The sequence below is a fragment of the Pholcus phalangioides genome, unplaced genomic scaffold (assembly GCF_987345545.1).
Source record: "Pholcus phalangioides strain wild (caught in Gottingen) unplaced genomic scaffold, Ppha-v1.0 ptg000018l_1, whole genome shotgun sequence".
NCBI classification, from domain to species: Eukaryota; Metazoa; Arthropoda; class Arachnida; order Araneae; family Pholcidae; genus Pholcus; species Pholcus phalangioides.
This window is the reverse complement of record NW_028301611.1, coordinates 9,926,747-9,952,602: the sequence shown is the minus strand read 5'-3', so window position 1 is coordinate 9,952,602 and position 25,856 is coordinate 9,926,747. Positions and strand designations below refer to the sequence as shown.

The 25,856-nt window shown below is 35.3% G+C and overlaps 2 protein-coding genes across 2 annotated transcripts in view; one reads left to right on the top strand and one right to left on the bottom strand.

Annotated features, from left to right (window-relative positions):
- Positions 1-1,281: 1,281 nt before the first annotated feature.
- LOC149071698 (uncharacterized) lies at positions 1,282-4,901 on the bottom strand. Its single transcript, XM_089247704.1, has 2 exons — positions 4,835-4,901; positions 1,282-2,277 (listed from the first exon to the last, which is right to left on the bottom strand). Exon 2 carries the CDS (start codon positions 2,267-2,269, stop codon positions 1,568-1,570), a length of 702 nt encoding a protein of 233 aa, XP_089103830.1. The 5' UTR covers positions 2,270-2,277; positions 4,835-4,901; the 3' UTR covers positions 1,282-1,567.
- A 162-nt stretch (positions 4,902-5,063) lies between these two features.
- LOC149071697 (SHC-transforming protein 1-like) overlaps positions 5,064-25,856 on the top strand; it is a 29,204-nt gene continuing 8,411 nt past the window's right edge. The window contains exons 1-9 of the mRNA XM_089247811.1: positions 5,064-5,326; positions 7,837-8,085; positions 8,646-8,716; positions 9,690-9,750; positions 11,412-11,531; positions 11,938-11,991; positions 12,118-12,296; positions 13,141-13,288; positions 22,080-22,134. Of these exons, the coding sequence (XP_089103937.1) occupies positions 7,921-8,085; positions 8,646-8,716; positions 9,690-9,750; positions 11,412-11,531; positions 11,938-11,991; positions 12,118-12,296; positions 13,141-13,288; positions 22,080-22,134 (853 nt within the window). The 5' untranslated portion in view covers positions 5,064-5,326; positions 7,837-7,920. The remainder of the gene's footprint in view (positions 5,327-7,836; positions 8,086-8,645; positions 8,717-9,689; positions 9,751-11,411; positions 11,532-11,937; positions 11,992-12,117; positions 12,297-13,140; positions 13,289-22,079; positions 22,135-25,856) is intronic.

The window sequence follows — 25,856 nt, the reverse complement described above, 5'->3', positions numbered from 1 at the left end:
TAATCTCCAAGTCAGATTTTCACTGGCCCCTCTATAGTAAATTCATAGCGTGAAAAACAAAAATTGACAAGAATTGTACCAGGCCTCCCCAGGTGGAGCCTTGTCAGTCCCACCAAGGGCGTAGCCGGGGGGGGGGGGACTTGGGGGTCTGGTCCCCCCCCCCCCCGAAATGTGAGAAAATGACCGAAAAATGGGGAAAAGATGGCCAAATCTATTGTTCTGTCACTTTGGTTCCCCCCCCCCCGAACGAAATTTCTGGCTACGCCCCTGAGTCCCACCCTTGTGGGGAGGGGAGCGTGCTCGGTTGGGCTCCATGCGTTAGAATGGCCCTGAGATTGCATCTTTCTTCTTCTATTCAGAAATAAACAAAATGAGTGAAGCAATACTCCTCAATATAAATACCCTCTTCATAACCCCCAAAAAGTACTATACACAGTCGATTCCAGTTTTAACAAATACCATTATAGTGAAAATCTTGTTTTATATACAACAAAAACTTTCCTAAACCTCCAGATAAGTTTACATAGAAACAATATTTAAATCTGGAATTCCTTTATTACGAAATTTCGTTATTACGAAGTGATTTCTCCGGTCTCTTGCAGTTCATTATAATGGGATTCGACTGTATACAGTCAAACCTCTCTGAAAAAAATCTATATCTCGAAAAATGAAAAAATCATTGCATTTCCTGTACTAAATCAATCAGGCCCATAGCCAGAAATTTCATTCGGAGGGGGGGGGGGACCAAAGTAATAGAACAATAGATTTGGCCATCTTTTTCCCTTTTTCGGTCATTTTATCACATTTTTGGGAGGACCAGACCCCTCCGCTACGGCCTTGAAATCAATGAATTTTCATCTCTCTGTCTCGAAGTAATTATCAAAAAATTCTTTATCTCGAAGGCCAAGCCCAATAATAGTAAAAAGAAAACACAAAAATTCCTTTTCTCGATTTTCTCTGGAGGTAATAAGAAAGGATTAGTCGTATTAAATCCCATTGTGTTAAAAGATCTTGTTGATCATAGGCAGATACTGTGATTGAGGGAAGGGGGTGGATGCCATGTATGGATGGTTTGTTCAGCATGGCAAAAAGTCAGCCATCAGATAATTTAAAGTCGCTTCAAGAAAACTACGAGTTTCGAACCAATCATTTCAGTGATGAAGGAGTCGGATCTGGCGGACCACTCGAAAGTTAACGAATCTCAGAAGAATGTTGAAAATGGAATTTCAGAACATTAGAGCATTACTAAAAAACACCATCTGCTGTAAACAGAGATAAGTAGGCTGTTACTAAGGGGGCAAAAGCACTCGTCTTTATTTTGGGGTTTCCAAATCTGGCATTCACATGCTTCACCTTGCACCAATTTGTCAGAAATTTCCCAGAGAATATGTACATTTAAGTAGCAGTAGTGGCAAAAAAAAAAAAAAAAATATCAAAGCGAGTTGGTGAAAATAATTTATAAAAAAAAACCAATTGTATAAATAAATTCAATGTCAATTTATGGACGAACAAAAAGAATTCATCAACAAGCTTAAAGCAAAGTTATATACCAACTTGATTTATAAGCTTAGTGAAAAGCACGTTGGTGCCTGAGCAAGTTATTCTTTTGTAAAAAGCTTTCGCCACAACAGTCACACGAGAACGGCTTCAAGTTCTTATGAGTCAGTTCGTGTCTCTGCAATGTGAACTTCCTCGTGAACTTCTTGTTGCAATGTTCACAGGCATAAGGCGTATCTCCCGAGTGAAATAAATAATGAGTCTGAAGATCCTCTTTGGTGGAATAACCCTTGTTGCATACGTGGCACTGATACGGTTTCTCGGTGCAATGAGTCAAAAGATGCCGTTGCAATATACTCTTCCTTGTGAAGGTCTTTTTACAAATATCACATCCGTGAGGCCTCATCCCAGTGTGTATCATGTTGTGAGTCTGTAGATTACCTTTTCTAACGAATCCTTTCCCACAAACCTCACAGATGAAAGGTTTCTCGCCCCTGTGAGTGACATAGTGCTTCTCGAGGTCGGATTTTCTACAGAAAGTCTTGTCACACAGCTGGCACAGATGACTGTCACTGAACTTTAGATGCAGCACGTGCTGCGGAACAACATTCGATACTTGAATGCTTGGGTGCAATGTCAAGACGTCATCAGCTTCGTGACTGAGGATATGCTTTTTATATTTTCTTTTTGAAACGAAGGCCTCATTACATAGATCGCAAAGCACATAATTGGCCACGACATCCACTGAACAATTCTTCATATAGCTTTCCATCACTCCACCTTTTAAAAAAATAATTATTATTTACTTAAAAAAATTCAGTACATTTCATCAACTAAAAACATCAACAGAAAACCATATTACTTTGTACATTTAAAAGAGTGACTTGACTTGTGTTTTATGTCCTTTGTACCAACCTAGGGCTGTAGAATAAGAAAAAACAAAAAATAGGAACAGCTAGTATAATCCTGCTTTTGTTTGGCAATTTCTTTTTTAACCTGTTGGCTCTTTTCATAGTGATTACCCATTTCCTTTGGTTAGCGTTTTTTTTCTGTTGACCATTATTATTATTATTTCAGCTTGTAGGTTTGCCATCTCCTTGATTGTGGTTGGTCTATTTTGTCATAGTCTGATGGCAAAGTCATTCCTACAGGTCGCTAGTTTTGTCTTAAAGAGCATGACATTCGAATCCTTTTAAATTTTGGAGCTTATTTTCTTTGTCTCATTGCACTATTTATATAGATTATTAACGTCAGTTTTTCTTGATGGAATATCTCATTGTGGATCTTGTTTTCTCTTAGGCACATACAAGTATATTCCAAATTTCCATTTTTATTAAATTTTTTGCATGCTAGTCATTATGCCTGGAGTTCTGAATTTTTAATCCCACAACCCTGTTTTTATTGAATGCAGAGACCATTTTTGACCGAACCCAGAGAAACTCTTTTGCCCCAGATGATTGTATTATTTAAAAGCGAGTCCCATTTTCATTTATAACCAAATGAGTTTTTATTTCCGAATCATATTTCTATTTATAACCCCTTGTTCATTTTATATTACAGTGAAACCTTGTTACACTGATACTTGATATAATCTCTCCAATATTTGATATGATCTCTCTTGATATAAATCTTTCTACGATATTTTTATAGGTCTTGTTTGGAAATGTCTTTACACCAGTGCTGTCTTAATTGATGGGCGAATCTGAGCATGGCCCAGGGGAATGTCAAGTACAGAGGACCTCGTGATAATGAAAGCTGGTTAAGATTTTCAAGATTGAGCATGTGACATTTCTAGTCAGATGGAGTGTCAGAAAAATCCATTTGCCCAGGCCAAGGATGGGGGGAAAAAATGTTATAATCGATACATAAGTGCTGGAACCTAGGAGCTGAGGCTGTTTAAGCTCCCTCCTCCAATAATTCATGAACATACAATGTTATGCACCACTTCCCCCTCCATAAGGACTTTAGTCCCATGTATGTGTTGAAAAGAAAAAAAAAACTACTGCCGATTTTCAGTCCACTCTATGTTTTCATGTTGACACCTCTGCACCCTGATACTTTGTACTACCAAATTTTTTAGAAGCAGGCTCAACTGTATATATATATATGTTACTGTCAAAGCCCAAAATCAGCAAGTTTGTGAACTGGCCCATTCTATACCGACCGATACCGACAATCGAACTGATATGTGGGAGCTGGACAATGGATGGCTGTGATTAGCTGATTTACTCTGCGATTCGAAATTTTATATTTATTATTGACAATCATTAGATTTAGATTATTGACAATCATTAGATTTAGATTATTGACAATCATTAGATTTAGATTATTGACAATCATTAGATTTAGATTATTGACAATCATTAGATTTAGATTATTGACAATCATTAGATTTAGATTATTGACAATCATTCGATTAACTGACGATGGCAAGATTCTTATGGGAGGGCTATCATCGCATAATCTTCTTTATAATTTCGATTGGCGTTTTATGTTTAAAGTTGAATCACCTGTTATATGATTTTAGATTGACGATCGTCTTGATATATATATATTTTTTTTTTGGTTGCCTTCGTATGAGGCGACAATGTTTTGTTTTTATAATAAAACTTTCCGAATACACCCACCCTTCGGGAACGCTTCGATATCTCTATGAGATGGGAAGTGGGGTGTGTCCGGTCTTCAAAGGTCAAAGTAATTATGCCAACATTATCTATGGCAACCCATCATTTCGCAGTCACAATGAGGTAATCATTTTTTTTAAATTCGAAGGAGCTAATCCAATACATCTACCATGTATAGCCATGTATTACATGCCAGCGATGAAAAACAACAGATTTTGGATCCACAAGACCATCTTACATCAGCGCATCGAACATTGGCTGGCCAAAGCCCGAATGCAAATCAGACTTGGGCCACAACTCTCGGCCAATTCGTAAAATTGGCCCCTTTCGTGGCAGTAACATATATACACACACGCATAGGCCTATATACAGTGAACCCACGCTTCAACGATTTTCTATATAACAACAAATCCATCTAAAACGATATGTTTTCAAGTCTTGTTTAGAAACGTCTATACTCTAATGTTAAATTGCTGCCTCTCGAAATAACGATAATCCCTCTACAACAATATTTTTTATGATTCGCCGAGTATCGTTACATCGAAGTTTCACTGAAAAACACACACATGCGAAGTTACTTAACAAAATGAAGAAGCATAACAATCGTAGCATATGCAAATATATACAAGATTTACATAAATGCTTGTAGGATTCTATTCGGACAATCTACAAATAATTTAATGAAAAATTAATGAAAAGATATGCATTATTACATTTAAAAAAAGTTCCAAGAAAAAACAGCACAATTACGCATGTAACGGACGGCCGCGACTAACGTTTGTTTACATTTTGATGGATGACGTATAAGAGAAAATACCTAACTTTTTAATTTTTAATCGTCTGATATTTTTAATAATGAGGCTGAATAATCAAAATCAATTCTCGTCTGCAAAAAAAAAAAAAAAAAAAAAGGATAATTTAAATTGAAGTAAACAAAGCCTTACCCGTGACCGCCGTATGATGTGTCATGGTGTCACGGTTTTAAAGGAATTTGTGGTATTTTGATTTTGTGGTCGCGCCAGTGACGGAGATGTTTTGAGGAAGATCTAGCCAATTAGCAATTTTTTTCGAGGGTTTCGATCATCCTGTATTCGATTGACCTAAGCGAAACTGGCACATGTCGTTACTTCTCCCCGTGTTGGTATGTGAAATTCCACATTAAAGAGTTATGGGCAAGGAGGGAAATTTTTAGATAAATCTTCTCCGTAAGTAAACATTTTCGTTTAGTATTTGTTGCGGTAAGCGATTTTTCTCAGTGTTTTAAGCTTTTGCCCTTGTTAAAAGTGTGAACCATTGACAGTTCAAAGATTGAGTTTGACTACTTGATGAGTAACATATAACTACTTTGACTACTTGATGAGTAACATATAACTACTTTGACTACTTGATGAGTAACATATAACTACTTTGACTACTTGATGAGTAACATATAACTACTTTGACTACTTGATGAGTAACATACACCTACTTTGACTACTTGATGAGTAACATATAACTACTTTGACTAACAGATGAGTTTATTGCTTCTTATAACTCGATTAAGTTTCATGGGTATCCTCCTAGTAAATTTTTGTTTTGTTGTTTATTGCTAAAAGGGCTAAGATTTCCGAAATTTAGTATGCTCAGGCAACACCAGTTATAGTAGACCGCCTACTATAGATGGTGCTGGCATATGCAGGAGCATAGCACCTGTTCGTCATCATGCATTTTTTGCTTGTAAGTTTTCCAGCTTTTTCATGGATAAGTAATTTTTCAGTCAGATGAGGAAATGCTTCAGTCTTTGACAGAAAACTGAAAGAAACAATGATTTCTTGCCTAGAATGTGCTGCCAACATATTTCTGAATAACGATCTTCGCAATGTTAAAGGTGAGCAAAGCGATTCTGCCACTAAGGTTAAATTGGATATTGCCAAATTTGGTGTAACCCTGCGTACGCAATCTTTGCCGATAAAAGAGTTTTCGATGATATGCAGGGCTTGATTTGACTTGGAGATCCTGGACATAGAATGCATTAAGAGGTCCTCTAAGTTCATGCAGTGAAGCCTCATATAATAATAATCTTCCGTTAACAGACACTTTTTTGAATCACATCAATGAATGGGAATTGGTGTATTTCGCTATTCATTAACAGATACGTCTCTTTAGCGGACAAAATCTTAGCTTCCAAGGGTGTCCATTATCGAGAAGTTCTACTATATATTTAAATTTTGTTGCACCATTATAATTTTTTATGCATGAGGGCTAATTAGATGGTACTTACAATTTGTTGCTGATTCCAAACAACATGCTATAAATTTGTTGAGGAAGGGCCATGAAAAATCTGGCTTCAGAGCCCACCAGAGAGTTCAACCTAAGGGTCCCCTGTTCCAAGATGTGGAGGGCATGAGTAGCGTTCAACATTTTGTTTTTTTTTTACACTCACCGAGAGGTTGGTGCTCAAATTATTCGGCGTGGGGCTCCCTGCAGTAACAATATTTTTCCATTGTCATGTTGTCACCGTTTGTGTTGTATCCCAGCATCAGCAAAGTTTATGAACTAAGTTCACTAACTTGTGACACCTCTACACATCCTATTGCGCCCTACTATATATCGTTTACATGTCTGTATGTATGCAAATGCATTATAGTTGTGAAACAAAAGTTTGTACATTGCTACACAGGAAGTCCTTCGCCAAGTACTTAATACATCAACTTCTCGACAAGACGTGTGAAGGAAAAAATATAAACACACAATCAAATTCATAATCAGCTATAAACTGTTGGCCTTGGTCTAATTAGTGCTCATGAAATGACAGTGGTGACAAAAATGACCAAATCGAAAAAAAAAATTAATTAAAAAGCATATTTTGCTTTCAGTTTTTTATCATTGATTCTTATCATGCTTAAACAAAAATCGTCAATATGCCACATAATATGTGCCAATAACTTTTTATGTAGTATGTAAATTATTATAAAGTTGTGTCATTATTGAGCCTGGTTCCCAGCATGAGGAGATATACACTTGTATAATGGGGCGCAATGGTGATAATATCAGTACATAGTAGTAGACATTTCTGCTCCATCTTTTACACATTCCTCTCCATTTTCCATCCATGGGGCGGTCAAGAGCAAGGCTGCAACTAGGGAAAAGTAGGTGGGTCTGATGCTCCGGATGCTGAACTAGAGGGGAAGCCAAATTCCCTATTAAACTGCTCTTTCTACATTACACGGGGTGCCAAGATGTGTTTGCCCCGGCCGATAAAGTATCTAGTTGTGTCCCTGGTCAAGAGAGCCCTTCACAGCATAGATATCTTCAATCATTATGTTAAGGACTATATGAAAGAGTTGTCTTTGGCTTTGCAAAAACCTAGTGCCTTCACTGAAAAAGAATATTTTGGCTGAGGCAGGCAGATCTGCAACTTTAATAATGGGGAACAAAAACTTCTTTGACATCTGCAGATTCTTACTTTCGATTTTAAAGATTGATGGCTGTGTTTCAAGCACACCATGTAATGTGAGGAAATCCTTGTAGGAGGAAAGATATAGAACACTTTCTTCAGCCTGCACCAATTTATTACAGTTTATTTTTAGAAATTTTTTAGAGGAATGTTAAAAAGTGCATTTCATATATAAGCATTCCTCCTGAACAATTTAACTCCCTGATTCATTTCAGATTTGTAGATATATATAAATGCATGTTAATAAAACTAGCTCATTTGTTTTCTTTTCTTTTACAGTTACTGTAACATTATGTGAGAATAAAAAACTCCTTGATTATCTAGAGAGCAGTTATTCACATATAATTGTGGTGCCATAATAGAATGCGAAAAACTAAGCTCCCATGGTCTAGTGGAATGCCACATGCAGCTGAACCAAGTTTCCCGAGCGAGTGGTCAAAAACTGGAAGCTTGATAAAAAAGCCACCAAGAGGTTGGCTTCATCCTGATTCATTGGTGGCAGATCGAGGTGTGAATTATGGTGTCCGAGTAAGTTCGTCTTTAAATCATAAAATTTAAATAATCAAGCACTTAGAATCTGTCCTAATATTCATGAGATAACCAGGGTATGAGAGAGTGATCAAGAAAATGATCAGTAAGAAGAACTTAAACAAACAAAAGGCTAAGATATTAAGAAAATACAGTAGAAAATAAAGTGGGAAAATTATTTGTGAACAAACTTGCCTTTGGATGACATTAAAATAGCAAATGCTTCAATTGAATAAAATTTAATATGAACAGTATGAAAGATATGACAGATTAATATGAACGAAACATTTAATAGGAATTAGTTGCAGTGTTTGTAAAAAGTTCATACCTATATTGTGGATCCTGCTTAATATTTTGTCATGGAGACAATATAATATATACATATTAAATGGGGAAATTTCTTAAACTGGAAATTATATTATATGAAAAAAAATGGGACTGGGAAAACACAACACTTCTCCAAAGGGGAAAGCACTTCTATAGAATTCACTGCATACTGTTTTATCATATCTGTTTCAGTCTGCCATATTCTGATATTATTTGCTTATTTTATTTTCTAGTACATTGGTTGTTTGGAGATAAACACTTCAATGAAAACTCTTGATTTTGATCTTCGCTCTTTTGTTGCAAAGTGAGTATTTTCATTAAGTGTTTTGTGTTTGAAATGTACTGACAGGGGGAAATAGTGGATATTTATTTTTTGTGTGAATATCTTGATGTTGTAAGTGATTGACTCATTAATCTGGCATGTATCAGACCAGATTTGAGCTGCATTGCAGGAAAGTAGTTGAACAAACCCATTCAAGTTATACAAAGTTGTGAACAAACATACATACATTGTCATGTGTAAGGCCCCCTCCATTCTCACTCTCCTTCTGAAAATGCCTGAGTTGCCAGGGTAGTGCAATTCCGATTTAAAGCGGTCTACTTAGTCAAAGTGGCTCATAGTATTTTTTATGTATCACTTAAACTGCCTCCCAACCCTAAGAAAAAAAACAACAAATATTTTACCACAGTGATCGGTGTCATTAGAGTTTCATATTCATTTTTTTAATTCACAAACCATGTGAGTGCACAATATTTTTAGACAATGTTAAATTTAATGAGTACATTTGAATGGCAAAGAAACTCATTGATTTCTTTTGCAAAGAAAATATATCAATTCTTTATTGCGTTATATATTCTTTAATATTTTTTTTAAAACAGGTGAAAGTTGTATTTCTTTACCATATTCGTTGAGTAACTGAATGTAGTGTCTCTGATGCACAGATATCTTGACTAGTCTAGTCAAAATTATATGTAAGTTGGACATGTGCACCAGCAAGTGAACAACATTCATTCAGATGCCAAAAATTTTAAATTCAGTCTAAGTCAATAGCTAGAAAATCTGTTAATACCAATGTGCAAGCGTTGTTCATTCAAAAAAGAAAGAAAACAACATTCAATTGTTTAAATTTTTTAAATAATTTTAAGGAATTCTTCGTGTAAAGTTAAGATTTTAATTGAATATTTGTTTCTATCATGTAATGAGATAAATGTTTATCTAAATAAGCTTAGCAAGCAATATTTTTTTCTCTAAAGTAAATTAATTTGTCTCATTGTAGAGAATGTATTAATAAAGTTTGTGAAGCAGCTGGACTGAAGACAGTGGATAAGAAAAGAAAAGTATGTCTCTTTTTTTCTCCAATTCAATTATTTTTGAGCTATATATAGTTCATTTTTATATTTGGTGCTGAGTTATTCATAAACCACTCTGCATATCCCTTACATGTTATTGCAAATTTAACAAAATGTTTAAGAACAATAATCGTAATTAACCATGTCTCTATTAAACAAGGCATGTGGCCAGGCAAAGGTTGACTAGTCACGTATCCCCTTCAATATTGTAGCGCGACTTCATATCATCAATGGAAGAGAGTTGTGGTAATGTAAATTGGATATTAGAGAAAGAGATATCAATTGGAAGGAAATAGCAGTAATTAAAAACTTGGGGGAAAAACAAATCGATAAAAATAATTATCTTAGAATATGATGTTCAAAACTACAGGACATGGAAAATGACACCTGAGAAAAATATCTTTGTATTGGAATCAGCTTGCAAAGGCTTTATAAAATGAATGAACATTAAAAGAAAAAACATGTAATAAGCTGGATTTATATATACCTGATAGGTTTGGCTTAGTAACGTCCTCAATAATAGTTCCTATCTCTGGTTCTATTTTGCAGGATAATGCACTGCAGTCTTCAGGAGGAACTGGGTTATGGTGTTATTGGTTCTTCATTTTGGAAGAGATTATAACTTCACTAATAGGGTGCAGTAGCCCAGGTCTATTGACCTGGTATGTGATGAGTGAGTTGGTACCCTGTTTGTCCTTGTCAGGTATTTTCCTGATACAGAGGTATAACAAAAATGCTGATATGACCGCAGAAAAAAAATTACTACAGCAAGGAGTCCCACAGATGGGTTAGCACACTAACATCTCTGAGTATAAAAAAGGTTGCCGTTCAGAATCAGTAATAAATTATAGGTGCTGGTCTAATTAATCTTTGTGTTCAAAAAATGACCTTAGTGCGACAAAAATTATCTTCGCTAGTAATTCTCTACAAACCAAGATTGTAGCTAGACAAATTTAAGTAACGGCATGTTACAGTAAAACCTCTTTTGTGGACACCGGTGGAACAAGAAAATTTGCCCATGAAAGTGGGGTGACCGTTAATCAGGGATTTGAAATGCATACTTTTATTATACAAGGGGAAATTATTATTTGGCCACAAAAAAAGGGTGACCACATCTGACAGGGTTTTACTGTATATTGCTGGATATGTAGAATATGTGTAATTATCAGTACTACCATCCTACACAATAAATTTATCTGTGATTGGGAAGCTGTTATTGGGAAAATTTTTAGAGATCTTCTGTAATCAAGGTACTCAATATCTGTTGTGACTCTGGACCCTGGTCTTACTTCTTGATTGATTTAATCTAGTCAAGGTTCAACTGTAGCTATACAATACATATTGCACAAATGGAATAAATTTATAAACTGTTTAATGCAATTTAATCTCTTCTTTGTTTTTTTGTTATCAAAAAACATGGCGGGGAGGGGGGAGAATAATATAAAAATAAATGCACGCAATGTATGATTGTATTTGTATTCATTTGATAAATGATTAAATCCTCTCATTCTGTTTTAATAAGTATGGCTTATAATAGTTAGTATATAATTAGTTTAACTTTAATAAGTATGATTTATAATAGTTAGTATATAATTAGTTTAACGGACAGTCTCTGATTGATTGAGGAATTGTTTTCTCATGTTCACCAGGTGGACAAGAGGGTCATTCGTATGCTTGCAGAGAAACCAAACATGGAGTTTGCTGGTTCAAATGTAAATCTTGTGATCACAAGTTCTCACCTTAGTCTCACTGTTATGGAATCTGGTGCAGTATGTATAAAACTAAAAATTTTCATATTTAATTTTTTATAAATGCAATTGCTAGTTGATTAGTCATTGGAGATTACGAAAAGAAAAAAAACTGAAGCAGAAAAAACCACTCGCACGAAGGTTCATGTACAGGTCTGAAATGAGTGTAGACAAATGAGTTTTTATACATGTATTTTGATCAATACAATAGATGGAAAAGTTCCATGCATGTTTATCTGGAGCGTATGATTAAATCCTCTCATTCTGTTTTAATAAACATGACTTATAATAGTAAGGATTTAATTAGTTTAATGGACAGTCTCTGATTGATTGATGAATTGTTTTGGCCTCAATTCAGAAAAGTTTTGTTGTAATGATATTGCATAATTAATAGATTAATAATGCACTCTGAAACTTTTAATTACAGGTCATTGCCAATCACGATATGCCAAATGTATCTTTTGCATCAGGGGGTGATGCAGTGAGTATAGCATTGTATTTTATCTCTTGGTAAATCTTAGCATAAATAATACAAACTTGGTGAAACTTGATTTTTCGCAATCCTGTCCTTTGTTCATGGTATTCAATACTATCATTTTTTCCCCAGGACACTCTGGACTTTGTTGCGTATGTTGCTAAAGATACCAAGTTTGGAAGAGCATGTTTTGTCCTTGAATGTGGTGGTGGACTGGCTCAAGACGTTATAACAACCATTGGTCAAGCTTTTGAACTTCGCTTTAAAGATTTCTTGAAGAAAACGCCACGGGCTCTGACAGTTCCAGATAGGTAAATATGCCTTTTGTTGAAAAACAATGTCTGGACATCTGATGAATTTCAGAAGTATTCAAATTGCAATTACCTAGACCTGTGACCAGTAGGACGAACGCTAAAATATACCTGAACATTCTGGTCAATTTTGTGTTTCTTTCTCTTCCGATTCTATGAAGTGGGGCCATATACCTGTTCATGTATGATCATGGGATCAGTTAAGCAATATTTTAATGACTCGTGTGAAGAGAACATTCTCTGGCCTACTTTTAATCCTGGCCTCAATTCAGTAGAAATTTTTTGCAATAAACTGTAATGCCAGTTGTGATCTTTGCTAAGATTTCTGTCTTGGCAAGATTCTCTGTCTTGGTGTTGAAGATGGTAATGACAGAAATGTTTGTTAGTATATCCAGAAGAGTGTGATTACAGCAAAAGGTAGCTCTAATCTCTTTGTTGTTCAAATAGAAGCAAAATGTTGCATGCAATAGAAGTGTATGGTGTATATAGTTCTATACGTGCAAACTAATTTTTATGTACCATTAAAGCTAAGTGAGTAATCAAAATGATGAAATTCATACTGAGCATGTTAGTTCTTTAACTTTATTGAATATCGCTTGGCAGCTTCAACTTGTGCAAAATTAGCTCCTTATTTGTTTGGGTAAAACTTTAGAACCTATTCTATTCTTATAAATTGTGCAAAGTTTATTGTATAAATTGTGCTGTTTCTGCGCGATCAAACAGCAGTTAGATGCAAATAAACAAACAGTATTTAATAAACAGAAAAAAACTACAATTTTTTACTTCTGAAATTTCAATTGTTTTTAATCTATATTATTATCATCTTTGATTTCTGCTCACTCAGGATGGAAAACCCAGTATTCAATGGTGACGATTGTGCTTGGGGAGAGGACCCAGAGTATTATAATGATCTTCCTGGCAAAGTTGCTTCAGAAGAACCTCCACCTCTTCCACCATTACCTGATTATCACATAACCAATGAAAATGAAATGGTTGGTAGACATTTTCTTGTCCCTGACAATTTATATATTGTTATCATTACTGTCATTTTTTAACTGTATCAGCTGCACGTCACTGATCCATAATATCTGATTAAAAATACAATTTTTCCTCATGTAAAAGGAAAAATTAACCTAGTTTTGTACATCATTTTAAAAACGAATAATGTTTTACAGCCATACTCTGACTTACACGAGCTCAAAGTTACGTAATTTTCTATGAAAATGCACATTGTGCTATCTCAAGCATAATCACTGAATTATTGTTCAGACCATAACTGTAATTAAGTAAGAATTGTTTAGTCAATAAAAATAACATATGTAATGAAACTATTACATAGATTTTTGAGAAGAGTAAACTAGGAAAGCTGTTAAAAATTAAAATTTTTACGTGATTTAAGAATTGCAATCCCAAGACTTGTTTGGCATCTACCATTTTTGCAGACAGGTCACAGTTTTGCACCAGACGTTTAACATTAATACAAGTTTTTTAAAAATGTTTCATGTGATGCTCATTAACTACAATGGTTTGCAACTCTCATTTAACCAGTCAACTGACCAATTTGCTTTTCCCTTTTTCCTTTTCTTGGAAATTTGAGACTATTAAAATGTTTTTTTGATTGAATTTTTTATGAAAACATCAAAACTAGTTTATCATGTTGGGACGGGGGACGAGGGCCCTAAGAATTTAGATCAGGCACAGAATGATAATAATAAAAGCTATTACTTACTGATCTGAATAGAAATATTTAATTCTCAATTAAATGCAATGGCAACATAAGTTGTTTAAGTTTGAAATGAATTCAGGAAAATATTTATCTGTAATTCATGTTAAAAACGATGTGTTGAAATTTAAAATGACATGTAAGCAGAATATTTTTCCTTGCATGTTACTAATTATAAGATAGAAAATATATATATAAAAGAAATTCCAAGTCTTTTACTTTATCATTCAGTTTATATGTAATATATTCTATAATGTGAAGCTGGGCACCAATTTTATTAAAAAGAAATTATGGTATTAAATTACATCATTAAAAGAAAACTAATATTTGGTTTCTTTTTGTTTTTTAGTTTTAGAGCACACAACACATTTCTTAAAAGAGAGCTTTCTTGTTGTCCTCATCATCAGTCAGCCATTGTCACGGTCAAAACAAAACCAGCCAAAAGGCTAAAAATTAATTTGATTGAATCAAATAGAAAGAGTCAAACTACAAAATCTCCAACAACCTTCAAATGTGATACACATAGGCAAACTGAGGACAACTTATTGAACTGAAAAGTCTCAAACAAGAAAAGTGCATATTTATATGCATTCTATGTGGTAGAAAATGTCTAATAGCCCATGTGATGCACTGCTAGAGAGAGGATCCTTTGTAAAAAAATATAAACATTAGGAAATGTGTGTTAAGACATAATATGACACCCCAAAAGTCAGGGAGGTTAGCAGAGCCCCAGGGCTGGGATGTTTTGCGTTCAGACTAGACTTTCATAGGCCCCTTTATGATGAATTTATAATGGGGAAAAAACAAACAAAATTATGAAAATCGTCCTGGGCCCCATGGCTAGAGCCCTGTCAGCCCCACCCTTGTGGGGGCCATGTAGGTTAGGTTCATAATACAGTCGAATCCCATTATAAGGAATTCCAAGAGACCGGAGGAATCACTTCGTTAAAACAAAATTTAGTTACAAAGGAATTCCAGGTTACTTAGCATTGCTCCTATGTAAACTTATTTGGGGGATTAGAAAAGTGTTCATTAAAATGAGATTTTCGCTATAACAGTATTCGTTAAAACGGGATTCGACTGTATGTCCTGTGACATAAGAAATGTTGCTGACGGATTTATATGGATTCATAACACCTGAACCTTTGCTACTACTGAACCAGACGCATGCACCTCGTCCATATTCCTCTGTGGAACTTCTAACGAATTGATACATGTTGGAATGTGCGTGTCTGTGTTGTGAATCTTCCATGAAGTTTGTTTCTGTGTAAGGCTTGCACGTGTAGTGCTGCCATCTGCAATCAATTTTTTAAAGTATGAGTTTTCTCAACTCATAGTGAGTGAAGTGTAATGAATGAATAATTGTAACATTGCAGGCCTGTTGCTCTCTGCTGCGAGATTTTCTAACGAGGAGATCAGCTCGCATTCTGGCCTTGAAGTTGGGAACCACAGAAAACCAATTTTGAGGCGTGGATGCCTTCCGAACCGCTGAACCTTTGCTAAAAGTTATATGAGGAAAATAAAACAGACTTTACAAAGGAATCAGAAATTAAAAAAATATTGCTTTTGGATGCAGTCTGGCAAAGCATGATATCGTTAGGAGGTAACGCGAGCCTTGGCATAATGGCAGTGGGCCAACTATGTCGAGATTGATGTGTTGAAATCGATTGTGTTCGGTACTTTGTGAATTCGACCAGAGTGGAACAAGTATTAGAGAGATATAGATGGCTTTTTTCTCAGCCAAGGAATCATGATTCCTTGATATCTCTTCCTTGATAAAAAAGCCATCTATATCTCTCTAAACCGTCCCACCCGGGGGCCATTTCCTGAAGTTAAGAGAGGCTACTAATGCCTCTACTTCAGTGCCTCACGACACAGTGCGTGAAATTAGGAAGGCAGATTCATGTGTCTCCAGTGGTGTAGATGGTAGCATGCTTGCCCGGTATGCAAGAGGGCCTGGGTTCGAGTCCCGGCGGAGACGTGATGACTTTTCTTTCCGAGCTCACCTCAGCATAATATCTGGAAAATTACTGTTTCCTTGATATCTCTGGCTGAGAAAAAAGCCATCTATATCTCTCTAAACCGTCCCACCCGGGGGCCATTTCCTGAAGTTAAGAGAGGCTACTAATGCCTCTACTTCAGCGCCTCACGACACAGTGCGTGAAATTAGGAAGGCAGATTCATGTGTCTCCAGTGGTGTAGATGGTAGCATGCTTGCCCGGTATGCAAGAGGGCCTGGGTTCGAGTCCCGGCGGGGACGTGATGACTTTTCTTTCCGAGCTCACCTCAGCATAATATCTGGAAAATTACTGTTTCCTTGATATCTCTGGCTGAGAAAAAAGCCATCTATATCTCTCTAAACCGTCCCACCCGGGGGCCATTTCCTGAAGTTAAGAGAGGCTACTAATGCCTCTACTTCAGCGCCTCACGACACAGTGCGTGAAATTAGGAAGGCAGATTCATGTGTCTCCAGTGGTGTAGATGGTAGCATGCTTGCCCGGTATGCAAGAGGGCCTGGGTTCGAGTCCCGGCGGAGACGTGATGACTTTTCTTTCCGAGCTCACCTCAGCATAATATCCGGAAAATTACTGTTTCCTTGGAACAAGTATGTCGGTGAACTTTCGAATTCTGGCATGCAATGCATTCTCGAGTCCACGTTTGACAATCTTTTTTGATGTTGCGCCAGATGAAGCGTTGAGAAACCAACTTGGTAATAGCTTTGATGCCTGGATGAGAAAGCGTATGGAGTGATTCAAAAGTTTGTCGTCTTTGTGATTCTGGAATTTAAGGACGGATGTGTCCCGTGGAAATGTCACAAAACCAGTGCTTTGTTATATTACTGTCTGGCAAATGAAGTTTGACGATCTTCAATGATGAGCTTCTTTGGAGTTCACGTAATTCATCATCACATTGAGAGTCAGTAATCGTGTCGTAGTCAATTGGTGATGGAGAAGCAATAGTTGCGATGCGTGACAAAGTGTCAACAACTGCATTGTTTGGTGTGGGAATATACCTTATATCAGTAGTAAATTCTGTGATATAGTTCAGTTGCCGTAGTTGCCGAGGCGAAGCTTTGTTCGGGTCTTGTTTGAAGGCATACATCAATGGAGGATGGTCACTGTAAATGACGTCCTTATAGTTGGTATTTGAAATGTTTAACTGTGCTACAAATAGCTAGAAGTTCTCTGTCATGCGCACTGTATTTTACTTGAGACTGGGAGAGTGTGCGAGGGAAAAAACTGAGGGGTTGGATCACACCGTCATGTTCTTGCTGTAGCACTGCACCGATGGCATTGTCCGATGCATCTGTTATGAGAGAAATGTGCTCATTTGGCTTTGGATGAACGAGCAAAGTGGCATTGCAGAGTGCTTCCTTGACATCAGCGAAGGCTTGTGAAGCTTGTTGAATCCAATTGAGTGGTTTCCGGCTGTTTTTCACATGACCTGCCAACATAACGGTGAGTGGTCGCCGCAGGTCTGCACACTTAAGTATGAATCGGTGGTAAAAATTTAACATGCCCAGAAATCGGTGCACGAACGTGGCAGAAGTGGGTTGCATAAAGTTCTTGATGACATCTACTTTGACGGATAGCGATTTCAGTCCATTCTTGCTAATTTCATATCCCAAGAATTTTTAATGGTCGGGACACCAAATATGCATTGACACATTTATGCACACTCAGTATTGGTCAAGTCGACTGAATATTTCACTTAAGTGTTGGAGATGAGTTTGCTCTGCTCGTCCGGAGAAGCAATCAGGATATTGTGGGAATAACAGAATAAAAATTACGACCCTTGTAGGATCGTATTCATGAATCTCTGGAAGGTTCATGTATACGAATCCGAAGTAGTGTGAATCCGAAGGTCATATACGGAAATTCAAAGAGTCCAAATGGTGTAGTAATTGCTGTTTTCGGAATATCTGGCTCGTGCACTGGAATTTGTTGATACACTCTAATCAGGTCAACTGAGGAATATATTGTCGTTCCGTGGAGAATGTGCGAGCAATCTGTGAGGAAAGGAACCGGGTAACGATCAGGAACTGTGATTTTGTTGAGTGCTCTATAGTCTCCAGTCACCAGATTTCTTTGGTACTAGATAGAGTGGAGTAGACCAACTGCTCTTCAAAGGCTGACAAAGTCCTTGTTGCATCATAAACTCGAACCCTTTTCACGCTACTTTCAACTTTTTCGTGGAAAGCCGTAGAGGTCGAGCAAAAACTGGTGCACCTGTAGTCTCGATGAAGTGCTTGATATCGTACTCCTTAATTTTCTTATTTTTGATGTATGGACGGAGAATATCAGGAAACTCTTTGACTACATCTTGATATGGTGATGATTAGAGCCCGGATTATATGCACTAAAAAAGTGGCAAAATATGCTCTAAAAATATGCAAATATGCACTTAAAAATGCAAAAATATGCACTTATAAATGCAAAAATATGCACTTATAAATGCAAAAATAAGCACTTAAAATACAAAATGTGCACTGAAAATTCCGAAATATGCATTAAACACCCCAGAATATGCATTAAACACCCCAGAATATGCATTAGAAATCTTGAAAAAGTCAAAAATTCCGAAATATGTATAAAAAAAGAGAAAATACGCATTAAAAAATACACCAAAAAATACGCAAAAATACACCAAAACTACGCAAAAATACACCAAAAGTACGCAAAAAAAGAGCGAATGTGTTTTTAAAATACATTTTTTCTATTAGTGCATATGTATTTCATTTTTACCAAAAAATATCCCCTCCTATATATGTATACAGCATATGCAAATAACTTCTACATATTTTTTATTCAGTCATTTTTTTAGTTTTCAGTTTGTTGTAGCTGCCCAATAACGAAAATAGCAGTAATAAAAGAATTTCGACACTATTTCTAAAAACAAAATTAACATTTTGACACAGCTCTAGAAATAACCCTACAATAAAACAGTTAGTAAGTCGTAAAATACTTTATAAATATGTATTAATTCACTAAATTTCACATACGGGGAAAAGAATCTATGTTATGAAAATATTATGAACAATATTTATTTGGAAAATTATAAAAAAAAAATTGAGTGAGCTTAAGTAAACCTTCAAAAATATGCACTTATACTGGAAATTCTTTGATTTTATGCATTTATATGCATTAATGCTAAAAAAGGCCAAAATATGCAAATGCATATGCACATATGCATTTGCATATAATCCGGGCTCTAGTGATGATAATTGGTGGATACTGCTTAAGCAAAAAGATGTAGCTGCGATATTTCTTGCAGTGGAACAAGTGGCGGATAACAGGGTCATTCCGTCTATGAGGCGGTGATGTTTGCTATCGACTAACAGGTTGAAATACGATAGAAAATCTACACCAATAATTGGTCAGGTTACATCAACTATGATGAATGGCCAAGCAAATGTCCTTCGCAGGTTCAAATTCAATGTTAGAAGATTGGTAATGTAAGTTGAGATAGGGAAACCATTGGCGGCTGTAAGAGTCAACTTCTCTGGTTTCCTGTCTGGGGGGGGGGGGGGGGTTAATTTTTTTTCTTCTGAAGGGGTTGGAGGTTTAAGTTTTTCCCTGCCATATAACACTATAAATCTCGACTTGACCAGGGGGGTAACTTGAGAATCCCCCTTGCGTATGCCAATAGTATCAAATTATATTGTATCAAAAAAGTATTCATGGTGGAAAAAATCGTGAAACTATTTATACTTGGATGTTGGCGACCACATTCTTTTCTGTCATCGGCAGTGTATTTTTCTCTAAGTATTATTTTTAAAACTTAATTTCCTTATTATTATTCATTATTTTAGGTTGCTGTGGTTAGGTATTATGAACATTCATATTTGTTATAGCTTTTTTTTCCATTTATATGTTAGAGGTCTAAAGCACTGGGGGTATTATAAGTGCAATGTTAAGTGCGTGTTTTATACCCCTTGTGCTTTAGACCCCTGACATAAGAAAACGCCTATATAATGATTATAACGTTACCTAGGAGGACAGAGAAACATAACGGTATAAAGGAGTTATCATTAAAGATGGAGTGTATTAACCCATTAAAGATGACTTTGATTTTTTGAAAGAAAAAAAACATTGAGTGGGACCCACTCCCACCATTTGTTGGCAAAGAAAAAAAATTAACTTTCGAATGGCAAATTTTCTTACCAACTGGCATTAATGGGTTAATACTATGGACAGTGCTTCAGGACCAGAGAGTAATATGTTGTATAGTTGATTATTGTAATGGACGGTATAGTGATATAGGATTTTCACTGCGTATATAATATAATAATAGAGGATGCTTTTTTACCCACCTGTGGGTAATTTTGCCTATTGAGCCTTTAGACTCTGTATTTGGCTCTCTAAGACGAAAACAAACCAATATTTATATTTTATTTGCTATAATGAAACTGACCCTATTCAACCCTAGAATGCTAACTGAAATAAAAACTACACTACTGTTGCTAACTATGCGCCTCTTAGATGTACATGCCATTAAAACCGATTATACTTCCTGAAGTTATTGTATTAATTTTTCGGCTGAGGGATTACTGAATATTTCCTATACATTCATAACAAATGGAAATTTTTTTATATTCTTGTGCAAATGTGTTTTGGAACTTTTAAGGCGTATCATGTACCATTTAAAACGTACTTGAATTTTTCATATGCTAGCCAATGCTCTTATCAACTTTCCAGACTTATAAACATTAGAAACTATTTATTTTCATTTTTGGTACCATAGAAAAAGATCAATGCATCATATAAGAGAATTGCAAAAAATGCAAATGAGTTCAAAACTTGTAAAATAATATTCAATATGACTTGATAAAGTATCACATTCAAACAAGTAGGTAGTTATCAAGACTTATTGTCTGGTAACATAAAGATCCCCCTATCTATATACAACACAAGTATGTATACCGTGATCTCCACAGATTGGCTAACTATTTTCAACTATTCCGCACAGAGTTTCCAGACCCACTGGTGAGGGTGGAATGGTTTTCCACACAAAGTCATAATTTCGTTCCGATATACTGTCTCCATCAGGTTTCACTCGTTTGGGTGCTCTATTCTCAATATCATTATCTCTTCTTTTTTTGTCTGCTATTTGCTTTCAAGAGGACAACTGGCTGAGTCTTGAGCCCAGACTCGGAGGGTAAATCTTTCTAGTAGTTTGAGAATGCAGAGATTCAGGTGGTGATTGGAGTAATTCCTTTACAACATTTGCCGAAATTTCATTTTCTTCAGGAAAGAATTCATAATTGGTTGTCTACATCTAAGTCATTAAAATCATCTGAGAAAATCCCCTCTTCAATTATGCTTTCACTGCTTACAGTTTCATTTCAGGTAGACTCCTTCATTTACCATTTTAATTCTGCTGCTATTTCTTCTAACGTAATGCAGTCAGTTTTTTTTCTTAGTCTTCTTGATTCCATTATCGCGGTCTGGAACAAAACCATTCACAAAATAATGACAAATAACTCCTCAAAAATATATCTGCAAAATATAATGTTCATACATGTATCATTAATAATAATGTCTCAGAGATACATAAACATGCAGTTATTATTACTAACAATATATCTGAGAGATGTAGCTAAATGCACCTATCATCAATAACAATACATTCGAGAGACATAGGAAAATTTACGTTAGATACCAACTATGTGTCTTAAAGACGCACTAGGTTTACAGAAATGGTACAGTACTCACCAGAAAAGAACCAAACGGTGGCTGGAGATAGACCAATGGAAAGTAGACAAGCGCTGTGAAGCATAGCTAGAGGGAGGGGGGTTGCACTGCATGGTCAAATAGTTTGCTGCTCATTTGAACTTTCGGCTATGTTTCTGAGATGCATAGTTAGTATTCTATGGTTAATGTTTATACAAGAAATGGTGGAGAGAAATAAAGCTTTTTTTTTTTAATGTGATTTCATAACTTTTCCATGGGCTAAACTTTTGAAATTGTTTTCATTTATATTTTTAGAAATAAAATAAAATGAGTAATTAAAATTTTTAGTTAGTTTTTTTTACATGAGAAGCTTTTTTTATTTTTCAGAAAATGATTTCTGACGTAGTTGGTAATTCATCAAACCATGCTGATTCTGAACCAGGTAATTGACTTGAAACTTTTTTTTAATGTTGCAAGAACTATTTTTATTTTATTGAATCACCCATCAAATTTTAACAGGAATCTGTCTCAAGGCAGCAGTTTTTGTTCAAAATCTTCCATTGTGAATTTAAGAGAAAAACTTTTTGAATTTTGAATAATTTTATTTAATTGTGGTGCACAATCATTTACAAAAATTATTATGCAGCACGTGAGTGATTTAGAAATCATTTATGTATATTCAACAGGGATGTTCAACTCTAAAAAGTTCAACATCCCTGTTTTGATGCATTATTTATCAAGCTTTCATGTTTATCCAACAATTAAAAATTAGGAGGGATGTTCAAAAAGTAAAGATACAATGGCTACTATTTATTCAAAATATTTTCATTTAACGAAATGCATACTACAAAGCAGGGTTGGTAAAAAAACCGGTTTTTTTGAAAAAAACCAAAAAACCGGGTTTTTTTGGTTTAAACCAGGTTTTTTTGGTTAAACCAGGTTTTTTTGGTTTAAACCAGGTTTTTTTGGTTTAAACCGGTTTTTTGTTTTAAATAGTATTAACATTAAAAACAATAAAATATCTGAAAAATCATTCAAATTTCCAATAATTAACTAAAATAAAATGTTTATTAATATAATTAACACTATTCCCATGCTAATTAATCAATAAATATTTCTTACATTTTAACAAAAACCAATTTTTTCAATTTAATTATTTTTTGCTTAACTCAATGGATTACTGAGTGTTTGAAAATTCTTTTAATGTTATTATTAATCATATAATATATAAAGGTTTTTCTCCAGTTACTTTCAGTATACTTAATTACGAAGCTATTTTGCAAAAAGTAATAAAAATTGGGTGAATATAATGTATTTAATGAAGCATAAATAATGCAGATTAATTAGCAATGGTTTACGATATACGGGGTGATTATAACTAAGGTTCTGATTTCAAAACACTGTAAAAAAAAGAACGATTGTCAGAATGACTTGAAAATTGACATGAATATTCCTGAAAAAATTCAATTTTATTTGATAAAGGGGAAAAAATACTTAAAAATTTAAAATTAATGATATCATGCAACATGTGGGAAATTTGCTCGCAGAATGGAAACGATAGACAGTCATGGCAGAATGATACCTTAATTATAACATTTCACGATTTCATAATTCATGGAAACATCACAAAAAACGAAGTAATTGAACAAATAACTACAACTTACTTAAGAAATGTTAAATACGTTGTCCACTGCGTGTTCTGGCTATGAGGTTGAAAGCACAAAAATTCTTGTTCAACAACAGAATCAGAGTATGCCCCATGGTCATAATGTAGATGTGCTTGCAATTCAGCTTTATTAAACCACTTAATCTGACCACTGTTTATAGCATTTTGAGGTATCCCCACAGCCAGAAGTTGCAAGGGTTAAGGTGCATCCTGTCAAAATGGGTCTTCAGCAGCTGGTATTGCAATGTGCATCTTGATAGAAGTTCTATCCACACACTGATGCTGTGGAAGTGCCGAAATGATGTGGTTGCACAAAATAGATTATACTGCTGGCCAAGTACAGCATCGTCTACTTGCACATTTTACACTTTTTTCTTTTGCGAAAGAAACTTCCATTGCTTCAGGAGTATCCATGCAAATTTTCAAGTCATTCTGATCAGTACTTATTGTATAGTTTTGGAATCAAAACTTTAATTATAATCACCCTGTATATAGCTGATTATTTTTCAGAAATCAGTTACTACTATACAGTAGAACCTTGATTAATTGGGCTTAACAGTGCGTGTGTGAAAGTATAAAAAAAAACAACTATTGAGAGAGAATATTAAGACTGGGAGATATACAGTAGGAGATGTGCTACTTCTTATGGGAAAGAAAATGAAAATGTATGTGAGGTAATGTTAGAACTAGTACACTAGTCTGTCCTTTAAGGACAGCTGGTGTCTTTATTGGATTATAGGACCACCTGCCCCTAGCATGATGGTGTCACTACTGTAGTTGCTTCTTTGTGACGGGAAAAAGAAACCCTGTGAGATAATACACCACTACATTTAGATGTGTGATACAATCCTTATTAATGAATTTGCAAAAGATAGAGCATCAGAATGTAGCCAAAGGTTAGCAAATGTTGTAAGAATGAGAAATTTTGGCTTTTATATATATAACTTTAAATAACTAAGATACTTCATATGAAAAATATATGTATATTCTGGCCACTTTTATGAGACTTTTTGAAAAAAACCACTCATAAAATCTTATGTCATTTAAGATATACTATCAGAATGTACCCCAAGGATATAAAATGTGGTAAAAATGAAACATTTCGGCTAATAATGAACCAATATGATATTTTTCAAGGAAAAAAAATGATATTTAGGCAACTTTTATTTGATTTTTTGAAAAAAAAACCACTTGGTTAAAACCAAGGTGGTTTAAACCAAACAACCCTGCTACAAAGTGCATGCATTATTTTTCAATGTAATTGCCACCATTGTCTATTCGATCTGGGTACTTGTTTCTGTACCCCAGTGTCATAAAAATCAGCCGCTGGCTATCAGAAACGCATTGTAACTTGGTTTTTATTGTATAATTGTCATGAATGTGTTGCCCCAATGTTTCTTCAGTTAAAGAAATAAAAGGCACTGACCATAAGGTTCATGCTGTTTGGTCGAAACCTACAACTTGGATCTGCTTGAGAAGTGCAATGGCCAAATTCGCTATGTGAGTCTGAGTAGGAGGACATCCACTTGTCAACATTATATCTTATTTGTTTTGCCTAATCTGTTCCAGTAATTATCCTTAAGGTCAGGACCATAGTTGGAAACTTATTTTGAAGGGCGAAAACACTAACATTTAGGGGAACCAAAGTGATAAAACAGTCGACATTATATCTTATTTGTTTTGCCTAATCTGTTCCAGTAATTATCCTTAAGGTCAGGACCATAGTTGGAAACTTATTTTGAAGGGCGAAAACACTAATATTTAGGGGAACCAAAGTGATAAAACAGTCGACTTATGGATGTTATCTATATATATGAAAACGAATGTATGTATGTCTGTTTGTCCTTTATGCATTACTACACCATTCATCCGATCGCCATGAAACTTTGGGAAGTTGTTGAGTACACTCCCGCGAAGGTTTCTGGCATAGTTTTTTTTTTTTTTGAATTTTTTTCCCCTTTCTTCATTTGCTTGAATTTCATTTCTTCTGAGATTGCAGCAACGCGTGACGGGTAAGCTAGTTCTATATATATGTTAGTTATTTTCTAACATTTTTGGCGGTACTGGACCCTCCTGGTCCCCAATTCTTGATACAGCCTTGCCAGAAGTGATTTTTTACTTCAACCAAGGTTGGGAATTTCTTGGTTTTTAATGAATCCATGCGGCTCCATTACTGAGATGATTAATTTTTGAATTCATGAACATTGGTTCTCCCTTAGGAGAGCTCACTAGGACTACATCATTACATTTTATTGATTCTTTTCCAATAAATAGAAAGTTACCTTGTGGGCATCTCCTGTGCATTCATATTTGACGGAATGTATGACAGAGTGCACTTCACAGTTGGCAGGATTCTGAATTGACTCCGCCATTATAAACTTTTATTTCTCAAGCCAGACTCATTGTAGCAATGACTAAAGACCATTAGGGAGAAGTTTAATAATCAAAGTCAGCAATGACAACGTACGCAATGAAACATTGATTTTTCCACCATACAT

What these genes read in the sequence shown, in the direction of transcription:
- LOC149071698 (XM_089247704.1), bottom strand. Translation starts at nt 2,269, where the DNA reads ATGGAAAGCTATATGAAGAATTGTTCAGTGGATGTCGTGGCCAATTAT.